This window comes from Tympanuchus pallidicinctus, unplaced genomic scaffold, assembly GCF_026119805.1.
Source record: "Tympanuchus pallidicinctus isolate F22 unplaced genomic scaffold, pur_lepc_1.0 scaffold16, whole genome shotgun sequence".
NCBI classification, from domain to species: Eukaryota; Metazoa; Chordata; class Aves; order Galliformes; family Phasianidae; genus Tympanuchus; species Tympanuchus pallidicinctus.
In genome coordinates, this window is record NW_026294679.1 from 4,397,807 (window position 1) to 4,410,073 (window position 12,267).

At 38.6% G+C, this 12,267-nt stretch overlaps 1 protein-coding gene across 9 annotated transcripts in view; it reads left to right on the plus strand.

The window, feature by feature from the left end:
- ATE1 (arginyltransferase 1) overlaps window positions 1-12,267 on the plus strand; it is a 69,678-nt gene that overhangs the window by 27,633 nt on the left and 29,778 nt on the right. For all 9 annotated transcript variants that reach the window (XM_052677111.1, XM_052677117.1, XM_052677114.1 and 6 more), the window contains 2 exons: window positions 3,128-3,309; window positions 7,161-7,260. In XM_052677111.1, the coding sequence (XP_052533071.1) occupies window positions 3,128-3,309; window positions 7,161-7,260 (282 nt within the window). The remainder of the gene's footprint in view (window positions 1-3,127; window positions 3,310-7,160; window positions 7,261-12,267) is intronic.

A 12,267-nucleotide genomic window follows, 5' to 3' on the forward strand; every position in this document is an offset into this window, starting at 1 on the left:
GACAGTTTTTTTTTTTTTTTTCCTTCTTCCATCCACAGCAGAGAGTAAAATGGAAATGTTCCAAGTAGCAGATTTCATGAAACCTTCCAGAGAAAAACTATCATGTAGTTATCAGGATTAAGACACATTTTCATGGAGGATGGTACAGTGCCTTCTGTAGTTGCACACCAGTCTGGGTTAGGGTTAACTAGTCTAATTTCTGTATTAATAACACTGAAATGTATTAGAAGTAAAGTGAAAGACCAATGTGATTTGAAGAAAATTGAGTGCTCTCACCATCATTGAAGTTTCATTATAAGCACTTATTACATTGAATTGTATTAATTAGGGCAACATGTAATGCCAGACAGTATTAAATATTTAAATGTTAATAACGTATTATAAATTATGATCAATCACCCATTCATGAAGAAAATATGGGGCAGAAATAGCTATGAAAACTAGAGAGTATTAATAGTTCCTAATATAGCACATTTAATTGTGCCTTGAGTCGTATAGCCTGAGTTTTAGTTCTAGTTTTAGTGTTTAGTCCTTTCATTATATGCATTAAATAAGTTATATGAATATAAACAAAACAGTTAATTTCAAACGTTTGTACTTTATGTATGTTCTGTAGGATAGTGGGGTTTTTGTTTCAGATGACAAGCAGCACCTACCATTTGATCATTAATTGCGTGAGGAAGTAAGAGGATATTGGTTTTGATCTCTTTCTATGTAACATCTCTCACGTTTCATTTGTTGATTCATTACTCAGAGAAATGGTGATGTTCTCAGTGGCAAGAGCAGCTCGTGTTTTTGTAGTATAAAGGTAATGTGTTATTTTGTGTTGATAAGGGCTCCCTTCTCTGCTGGGACTCAACTGCGTGATGTCCCGTGTATATTTTACATAGCCTTTGACAGTCATGGTCCCCTGTGGCTGTATCAGCAATGTGAAATGGTATAACCTGCTCATAGGGAGGATTTCCTATGCTGGGCCTGTTACATGTCTAATGGCCTGGATGGTATGTGAGAAATCAAGGCAAAGGAGCCAAGTATTCATTGAGAAATTGGAGAAAACATAGTACTTACCAATGCTACAAAGGATTATATTGTATGAAAACTTCTCAAGGAGGAGAATGTGCTTTTTAAAAACGTTATTTACTTTATGTAACAGATCCCTGAACATTTTGCCTGAAATGAGTACTGTGCTTGTTATCCTTGCTAAAGAACACAGCCTCTTTTATGTTTGTGGATTTCTTTGTAATTGAGTTAATGGAATAATGCTGCAGTTCATGCCTTACTGAAAGTTCTTCACTGAGCTGATGCTGCAGTTGGCAGATGTGACTGAACCCATGCAGTGCAATTCCAAGGTTGAGCTCCCGTGCACACAGCAATCTTTTACCTGTAGAAGAAAATCTTTTCCATGTTATTGCAGGCAATCTTTCATCACATTTATTAATTTCTATACAATTAATTTTTGAAAAAGAAATGTGACCTGTTTTATCTGGTTATTTAAATCAGTCTTTGTTAGGTTACAAGTGACATTTTCCCTAGGATTTCTTCCTTTTTTTCAGTCACCTGCTGCACTGTGGTGGTTAAGAACTTAACCTGGTCTCTTAAGGTTACTCCTAAAGAAAATCTCTTTATTCCAAGCTCTCAAACTCTGACTGTGTCCCAGCTTTAAAACTTTAATACTGGCCGTGTGATTTCATTTGGCTCTACTGAAAAGTTGAGGATATTGTATGAAGCAGTGATTACCAAATGCGTAGGCTTCTCTTAAACGAAAAGAACCTCAGCTTCATGTATCAGTATTCCCCACTAATATCCTAAGATTCTACAGGTTTAGCTCTCAAATATTTGATCATTTCACTCGTATCTTCAGCTACATATCTAGTTTTATGCTATGTGAATGAATAAAAATGTAAATGCCTTATTGTACAGCCTTTATTTTAGGACTTATTGGTTGGGTAAGTCAGTCGAAATGATTTTTGTCCAAGTGATTGATTTCTTTTGACACACATGGTAACAATTAGAATAACTTCTACTGCCCGTCATCTCTTCAGTCTACGCTACTGTATCAAAATACTTGATTAAACCCTCCTCCTGCTGTTGTAATGCAGAACAGTTGGTAATAGCAGGTAGTATTGTCAGATTTATTGAGTGAGAAGCTGCTTTTTGAAGATCTGGCAATACAGTGAAAAACACAACTAGGTGGATAATTAAATTCAGCACTGCGAAATTCAGGATTAAAGTATCTTAATGTTGGAGGAAAAGGCATGCTGGAGTTGATTGCACAATACAATTTAAATTAGGAGATAATTTTCTTTGTAATTTGAGGCATCCTGGTTTAGGTGCTTCTACCCAGTGTGGAAGTGTACTTTGCTGTGTGTTCAAAGCCCAGTGCACATCAGCAGTGGTTTGGCAGGAGCTGCTCTCTGTGGGCTGACAGCAAGAATCTCCAAGTTCTGAGGCAACAGAGAGCTCCAGGCTTTTAGATAAAAGTTCTTTAGTTGGTTGTAAAGAGTAAATCCTACATAGTGAGCTGATAAGTGCTTTTTATAAACCTATTCTCAAAGAATCTCAGTGGCTGCACTGAAAAACTGAACTTCTGTGACCAAAGGCTGATCATGGATACGCAACCAAGATGGAGCAGAGCAGGCTGAGGGGAGCCCTCATGGCAGCCCACAGATCCTCACAGGGTAAAGAGGGGCAGCAATAAGCTCTGCTCCATGGTGTCTGTGACAGGGCCTGAGGGATGGCATGGAGGTGAGGTTTAGGGAAAAGCTCTGCCCCAGAGAGCAGTGGTTATGGCCCTGAGCTGCCAGAGCTCAGAGGAGTGCTGGGACACCACTCTCAGACATTGGGTTTGGGTGATGCTTTGTGGAGCTGGGGTTGGACTCGATGGTCCTAATGGGTCCCTGCCCACTTGGGTTATTCTGTGACTCTACAATCCTATTCTACAGTAACAGTCAAAAACAATACAGAGAATTAATAGCTTCCCCTGTTTCTCAGATTTTTGATTTCCTTTCTCTAAGCGTGCATAGCAGGAAAGACTTCTCACAGTATTTTCTTTTAAAATCCCTAAAATTGTTGGTTTTTTTATGCTGGAAATCTACCAGTCTGATAATGATATCCTGTTTTTCCTCAGGCAGAGAATCCACCAAATGGACCAGACTGTGGCTATGGCTCTTTTCACCAGCAGTACTGGCTGGATGGGAAGATAATAGCTGTGGGTGTCATTGATATCCTGCCCTACTGCGTGTCCTCTGTCTATCTGTACTATGATCCAGACTATTCCTTCTTATCTTTGGGAGTTTACTCTGCATTACGGTAAGAGGATTTTTATCTTCTGATTAGACATAATAGTAAGAATTGACACTTTTTCCTAAATTGAGACTTGATTTCCATTCTAAACATATGCTGCTAACACTGTCTCTAGCAAAAATTATTTTTTAAGTTCTCAGCAGTTGCATGCTTATCTAAATATGTCCTAAATTTTCTAATCTTTCTAATTATTTTCTACTCTTTCTAATTAGTGAAATACGTTTAAAGATTTAAGAAGTCTGAAAAACTCAGAAAGGAAGTACCTAGTCTTTATTCTCTAGAAAATAATTTAGTATTGCTTGATTTCAGCAGAGAAAAGCCTCTTTTTTTGTTTGGATGGAAATAATTCTTCCTTTACCTTAGCTTAGTCACCAAATGAAATTAATCACTTTTATACTTGTGTGCACAGTGAGATTGTAAAAACTGTCTTCTGAATTAGTGGTTTCTTGCTATACTAGTTCTGAGTGTATTTCCAGGTATGATAATCTCATTACCTTTTGTCTGACAGACAGTAATCCTGTGAATTTTGAAGCCTCAGGTAAACTGTCAACATATTTGAGCGTATTCCTCTCTTTGTAGAGGTGAATTTTGTGATTTGTGAATAATCTACTTATGAATTACACAAATGCATCTATCAAGAGCAGTCTCACTCAGTTCACTGCTCAGTTGCTGACATCAGTCTAATGGTTTGCTCCTGCTGAAATGAAATCACTGCAATCACTCCTCCCTATCTACCATGTATGATTGCTAGAAGCAATCACACTTTTAGCCAGGTTAGTTTACTGAGTAGAAGACTTTGCTTCAGCAGCCTGGTTAGTGAGCTGAGTTTCTTCTCAATGAAGAAGCTGTTAGTACTGGAGCTGGTGCAAGAGCTATGGTGGAGCCATGAAGCTGAGAATGGCTGGACAAAGTGCAGAACCTCCCACTCTGGTAAGCTTCTAGGTGGGTTAAGCTCTATGAGCAGTTTCTCCCGTTGCTTTTGGCAAGAGCTGATAACACTGCCTTCGTTGGCTTTCCTCACCTTGTTCTGGAGATTTTCTTTATGAAGGAGAAACTGTAGGATCATAGAAAAGTTTAGGCAGGAAAGGGCTTCTGGGCATCTCTGGTCTGGTCCTGGATCAGATCAGGGGTAACTTCCGTGTTGTCATGTGCATTCGTGTAACTGTCAGTTACATTGATGTGTAGCATCTCATTTGGTCTGTAGTTAAGTGTCTGAGTTACCTTTTTTCTGAATCAGAAATAACAGGTAGATAACACTGGGATGACTGTGCTGTAGAAGTGATCTTTGTTTCCATTAGTGGTCTGGATTTTAATGCAAACACTTGATACTTAAAATTAGTCTTATTTTTTAACGCAAATTGCCATAAGCAAATTCTAAGAGTTTTTCAGTACCTTTATGTATCACATTATTTTATGTAATAATAGACTGACATAATCCATGCTTATGAATTCTTGAAATGATTTAAAATTTTCTACCTAATAAATTTAAAGCTTTGCCAGTGCAGCATGCTTGTATGGCTCAACTCGTGCAAAAGCAGCTTGTAAATTCTGCTGCATTTAAGGCAATAAAAACGAGTTTTCAGTAGGCTTGGAGGGGGGGCAGTCTTGTTCCCTTTTCAAAAAAGGGGAAAAAAGCCCTTAAGAGTTGGGGAGGATTTAGGAAGTTGCAAAGGAATCTGATACTTTAAAAGCTGTTGCCAATTTTACTCTGATGAGGTTAAACTGCATTGCAATGCTATGGCTTCCACTTCATGCTCTTCTGAGAATTTTTGCTTCTGAGTCATAGAAAGGATGCAGTTTGAACATCTTTTGAAATAAGGAGGCATTTGAGTACAGAATGAGAGGAGAGGAGGCTACATGTAATATATGAGTCTGAGGAAGGGTTGGGAGAAGCTGACCAGGACACATGAAATGATTCTTATTGTCATTTTTAGGAAAATGTTCAGCATTCCCCCTGCTACCTACAATCATTAGCAGTAGGTAACCATAATATTCATAATCTATCTGTTTTAAGACAAAAAAAATGCTTAAAGTTCTTTTGGAATTGGGTTATTTAGCACTGAAATACTGAGTTTTGCATTGATGTGTTCCTATTGCTCACTAGTTGCCTATTCTTGCCAAGCATTAACAGCCATTATAATTCCTTAAACATGTATCTTAACTGAAAGCCTTATTTTAAAAAGCTTAGTCTATAACCCCTTTTCCAGGAGAATGATTTAGGCAGGAAAAAATGCAGGAAGGTGTGAGTTGTGCAGTGTAGTGCTGCACTGCTGCTGCCAGGTTGGTGTGATGGAAGAGTCTTTTCTTGTGTTAGGTCTCAGTTTGGTTCTGCAGTGGTGCAATTCCCATTCCTGTGCAGCACTGCAGTTCCCTCCTGGTTTTGGGAACCATAGGTTTGCACATGGTCAGTTGGTCAGTGACCTAGGGAGCAAGAAAAGAATCTGAAAAGAAGGTCAAATTGTACTCCGTGAAGCCCTGGAGGTGGGAGACAGAAGCATGCTTTTTTGTTCCCCAGTATTGCTTGTCATTCCTGAAGTGTATTTCTTCACTGCCATTTATGTGAAGACACCTGCAGTAATTCTAAGCATGGTATCGCTGCTGTCATGCATTAATTTGCTGTGACCCCCCAGCAAACTTGCAGCAGACAACAGAGCTGCCTGTAGGACTGCTACTGCAACCCAACCTCATTGCCTTATGGTCAGCCAACATAGAACAATTGCAAAGAGTGTCGAAGGTATTTACAAATGCCAAGAATGCTCTTTTCCTGTAGTCATCCAGGATTGTACAATTGCACAAATGTATATATTTAATTAGATCTGGGATAATTGGTTTGGAGTGGTAAGGATGTTTGACTTCATGCTATGTGTTAAAAGATGTTGTATGTGACGTGCATTTTGGTACACTTTTGGCAGTATATAAACCTCACTTTTGCAATCTGTTCTATTTACCTGGGTTTTCAGATAGGAAGTAACTTGGAGATATTTTCCTTTTTCAGCAGATACAGTATAGATTTATAATGTACTCCAGTGGTCTCAGCAAAGTACATGGAACTGAAATGTCAGATTTTCAGCATATTTAAACGTTCTCATTACTATCATAATTTTAAAGTGATCAAAAAAAGAGAAAACAACAAACCCAAATAGGTTTTATACGTGCTTCTCATAGGACCATGCTCAGATCTTCTCCTTTCAATGCTGAAAGTAAGAACCAGCATCCAGGTTCCATCAAATTTGATGCAAGTGTGAACTGCAATGTTACAAATACTGTAAAAATGAGTGTTGCAGTAGAAATGCTGGCAGGTTCATTTTGAAAACACTGCTTTCCTCTTGCAAGCAAAATAACAAGCAAACTTATTTTGGAATATGCTCATAGTTCTCTTTGAGAATAAATGAGAAAGTTGTACAAACAAACATGAGATAAGTGAAAAATGGCTGTTGCTGCAAGAGGACGGATGTTTTTATGTGTAAATTACTACACTGCAATGAACAGAACAAACAAGAGGCTTGTTTTTTAGAATTACTGATGTTTTCCTGAGCTGCCTTAGCCTGTGTGTGTACAATAGCTGGGTCAGATTGCTGTAGCATGCCCATGTGCATGAATATTAACAGGGAACATGCTCAATAAAGGCTTTTGGTCACTTTCTCTCTGAACTTCAAGTTGGTCACATGGCAAGGCAAAAGGCAAAAATGAGTGTTTTAAGCCTCAGACAACATTTTGTTTATCTTCATTGTCTGATTGAAGTCTAGTCCTTCAAGTAAGTCAAAAGCCAGGTGGTTGGAAAGCATTTCTTTGAATGATGAAATGAATGTAGGAATTGTATTCATAAATAATTAGTCCTTTTTGTTTTCCTTTCGTAGGGAAATTGCTTTTACTAGGCAACTTCATGAGAAAGCTCCTGATCTCTGTTTTTATTATATGGGTTTCTACATTCATTCGTGCCCCAAAATGCGCTACAAGGTAAAGTGTGTTTTTACTTCTTTCCTTTGTGTACAATTATTCAAAGCATTTGACAGTTCTCATAGTAGCATAATATTTTTGTAATTGTCACTTTGGATTTCAAAATAGACTTTACGTGGTTAAATGTGGACGCTGGTTACTCTTTAACTTGACTTAGGATTATTTATTTCTTTTAAAGTTTAGCCGCATGTGGTATTTATTACAAGTTGGCTTAAAAGCTGTTCACTTGGAGAGATTTTCAAGGCTGTCAGATAATAGTTTGTCATTTGGTTACCTGGGTGTCTCGTGTTTACGGTATATTTGCCAACAGACTGAAATTCTCCCTTCTTTGGGTTTGAGTGAGTATTTGTGGAGCTGTTGCTTAGTGACCGTAGGCAGAGATAGCATGACTTCCTGGGGCTTACTCTGCAGATAAAACTATGAGAAGCCAGATTGTTAGGAATTTTGGATCGAGTAGCAAAAAGGGTGAGGAGAATCCCAGAACATTTGGCACAACCAGTCTGTCATCAAATCTGCTTTGTAATCTCTGTTAGCCTCAACTTTATGTAGACCTATATGCCCAAGGGTCCATCTCTTCTGTTTGTTAGATCTCATCTATTCTTCATGAAGATGCCATTGCTTTTTCAATATTGCTGCACAATATCAGAGTAGTGAAAACTGATAGAAATTTGAACGTCTACAATGATGTATGTTAATAATATGGAAATATAGAAAGCAAATGAAATCTAGATCAAGAGTTCTTAGTGTTTTCTTCTTTTGTCCTCAAAACGTGCTAAAAACCATTTTCAGCTTGCTTTCAAATAACCAAAAAGCAGCTGTGCTCATTGAAGTAATGGTTGTGAAAGAAAAGCCTAAAAACTGAAACAAATTGTGAAGTCAAGCAATGAAATGCTTCTGGATAATGCTATTGCCATTGTGAAGGGGTTGGTTGAGCAGAGTAGGGAAGAATTGACTTCTTTAACCTGCCAATTCAAGCAACACCAGCTTGGCTTAGGGCATTACATGTTGAAGGCATTGCCTGGTTCTGGTTTAAAGGGATGTTAGAGGCTCCCTTTCCTTAGTGACTGGGAGAAGGAAAGGCTGTAGGTAAGTGTTACTGAACAAGTGCCATACAAGCAAATTAAATGGGTTAAAGAGCTAACCACTGTTTGTTTTCTGCTTGTCATTTTCTCTGCCACTTGTCTGTGCTTGGATGGTTAGGAATGGAGGCCAGGGACAGCATCTTTCTATAAGCAATATGTTCTAAGAACACACATGTTACATTGGATTACAGTGACATCACAGGATTTGGGAAATCTTAGGAAATTTCCCTTCAAGCCACAGGTTATGATCAGTAGAAATGCCTAAGCTGACATTTTGATTGAATTTTTTTTTTTTTTTAAGAATGCTTCTGGCAAAAACACTTAAGCCTGAATACTGGTTTCCACCATACTGTCTTTTGGAGCTCACGTTTGTCAGTCTGAATGCTTGTGAAGCTGCCTTTTTTTCCTGCTGACAGGGGATGTGTGAAAAAACAGTGACTTGGTGATGTTGATTTAAGGAGTTTGACAGGGTTCCACTTTGCATTAAGTCAATCTCAGTCTCCTGCACAAGACCTGGCTGAAATAATTGGGGATCTGTGCAACGGACTGTTCTGCTCATTTATGTTATAATCAGAGAGTGATGAATTAATGTTGTCTGCAGAAGGACATAGCAGAATGCTTTAGTTTTAAATACACCACTCCTAGCTTGGAGGTATAGATACCTAGCAGCAAATGTCAAAGTCTTGTTCTACATGAGTACTTCCTTGCAAATTACAGACATCTCCTCTCCGATCAGCAGTGCAGCTGTTGGATGGGTGGCTGCTGCTGAGCACGTTGGGGCAGAACTCAGCTTGTTTTTGGTGGTCAGCCTGTGACATTTTCATCTTCTGCTTCTACAAATGATACAATTTTTGATGTAAATGGTGTGTGATGTGATGTCCAGTGAAGATCAGGGGCCTGAATGTCATGGAAGAGGATCCTAAAGGGGGGGGAGGAATCCAGTGGCTTGAGAATAGGGCTGAGAAATGTTGAATTATCAGCAGCAAGCTTAATGGGGGTAAAGAGCATCACCCACCACAGTGGATCAGATTGGTAATTACACGAGTCTTGAAAAATGAGCTTTCTTTTGACTCCTTTCCTTTCTGTGCCTTTGGTTCCCAAGCAGCTTGCATTTGATTGCAATGGCATTTTCTGTAATGGCAGAGAGCCAGGGAAACTGCAAATGGGGAAAGGAATATATCACAATTTTAGGCTAGTTTTTAGTTCCCAGCTCTTCCTAGACTTGTTCCATCAGTGGGGTAATATTTGTGTACCAGTACAATAAAATATACATTAAATTGAGACAAAAGGATTTCTGTAGTTCTATGAACTATATTAATATGGAAAAATATGATGAAAAACACAAAGCAATGGCTTTATTCCATTTTTTGGAGGGGAGGATAGATCAGCTACATACAAGATTAAAATGGTTCTCTGTTAAAATTCATGACCTTGTGGTTAAACTCTTCAGGCTTTGTTAGATGTGGTAGTTCTTAGGTTGGGAAAATAGTGTTCTGGAAAAATTTCCAGCACTTGTAAGATGCAAAGTCTTTTTCCTAATGCGTTCTGGAGCCTGTGTTAAAACTTGAAGTACAAGGAGGTGTTTTGTTTTAGGATAATGTTGGACTCACGATTGCTTCTCAAGTGTTTACATTCTGTATCTAATTTTAAACGTATTTTCAGCTGAAGACATTTGTTTACAAACAGATTTATAAAATTTCAGAACTAAACCAATGGCCACATCAGAGAGATAGTTGAGAGCTTTTGGATTGTTTTTATTGTGCCAAGCTTCTGTCTGATTTATCCCACAAATTTTTTTTCTGTGGTTCTATGTTATTAAACTTGCATTCTCCAGTTGCTTCTGAGCTCCCTGTAATGCTAATCTAATTTCTGGTCTTTCTGTCGTAGCTCTTTGATACCGATTTTGAGTCTGTTGGTGGGTGACACCAGACAGATTTTGTTGGTAGTTTGCTACCTGAGTTTCTCTACTTCTGGTTGTGGCTGTTTTGTGATTTATTATTTTTTTTTTAAAAAGCATTTTCAATGTCAATATTTGCATACAAACAGTGCAACTGGGGCACCTACTGTCTGTGGGTTTGGCCAACCATCCCCTTGCCCTGACACTGCTCCATGAAGTCAGTAAATAAATAACATCAGCAAGCTTTGAGACCCAGTGCCTCCTTGCCTCACTATCTGTGTGCTATTTGAAGACTGTTCTGTGATTTGAAGAGATGTTTTGACTGAAATCTTTATCCAGACTTGTGTGCTGGCCAAAGTAAATGGAATTATTTCAAACAGTCTACTTTGGTATCAAGGCATGGCCAGACTTCAGATAGATGGAATACTAGAAAGGGCTCTGAAATGTCAAAAAAGAAACAAAAGGCTGATTCATCTGTGATTAATCTTTCTTGAACTGAATACCTCAGGCTGACTGCGGTCGTAAGTGGTGCCCCTGGAATTTTATAGAGCTCCAGAGCCAATTTCTTTGGCTCATTTTAGGAATTTCAGCATCACTCCTTCCGTAGCAGCAGCCTGCATCTCCAGCTCCCATGTTGGTCTGCCTCCCACCTGGGGCTTTTTCACCCTTCCTGGCCATTGGAACTCAGTTAACCTTTTCAAAAAGCCTGGATTTCCTGCATAGGCTGAGACATGCAGAGGAAAGTGACTTACTGCAATGCATCTCAATAGAAACCTCTATCATTTCTGGCTGTAAGCACAAGCTGCCACAGTTCTGCCACTGAAATAGCTTTGAAAAGCATCATTTAGAAAAAGCTGGTGTAGGTATACCTCTGTGCTCCATCTTTTTATTTAGCATGTATTAAAGCTGCCACCAGCTGTAAGCCTGGTTTTCTCCATGCTGTTACTATTAACGGTGGGAACAGACGATGAATCAAATTAGGGAATTGGTCTTGCTTTGCTTGGGTCTGTTTGCACTGGTACTAGTTGCTTCTCCGGGGTTAATTTTGCTCATAGGAATACCATACATAGAAATAAATTCAAAATGTGTTTACGGGTAGGTCATGTATAGTCAACCAAATATTCTGACAAGGCAGTATTTATTACGGTTCACTAAGTAGTTGTATGCAATGCCACTTTTTGGTAAAGATTGTAAATACATAGGTTGAAAAGCTGATGTATACTCATAAAGAGCCATACAGGTTTTGGCAGTGCAGTAGTTTTGGGGTGTTTTGTTTTCTTTTGTTTGTAAAACTGTTTAAGAACACACAAGATAGCGAAAAGCAAAGACTGAAACATGTATTAATAACAACTGTAAAATAATCTGAAAATGATAAATTGCAGAATGGAGTAAAAAGTCTCCCTGCTTTTCAATGGCATTTAGCTTTGGCTTGTTAATACAGTTTTTAGCCACGTTACTTGTACTTTCCTTCCACTTCTCCATGGGACTTCCTATGTGGTCAGATTGCTGCTCTGTGTTGGTATCAGCAGCTGAAACCAAGCTCTCGTTTTCTTGGAGCTATGAATGTGCTCTGTGTGTTCCTTCTAATGGTTTGGGTTAGTGACTGCAGGGGAAAAAGACCACTCTGAGTTATGGCTTGGCTTTTGGCATTCAAACCCAAAGGGATTCTCTAGAACTCCTTTAAAATGGCTGGCCAAGACTTGCAATGGTGTTTGAGATGATGAACTCAGCTGCGGGGGAAGAATTTTAAAGGGATTTCTCTTCAACTGTGTGTGTGCTGAATGCTTTTAAAAATCAAATTGCCCTAGTATTCCTTCAGGATGTAACTAGTGCAAAAAAATCATCATCTACATCTATATTACCCAAGGTGTTGACTTGAAGATTGGTGGTCTTTTATGAACCAATATGTCACATGTTGTTATATTCATACTGCAGTGTCCCTTAGAGCTTGCTGTTCCCCTCTTTTATTTTTACTGTTTTTCATTTGTTGCTTTCTTCCATAAAAGCTTTTTCCTTGCACTTCTCATT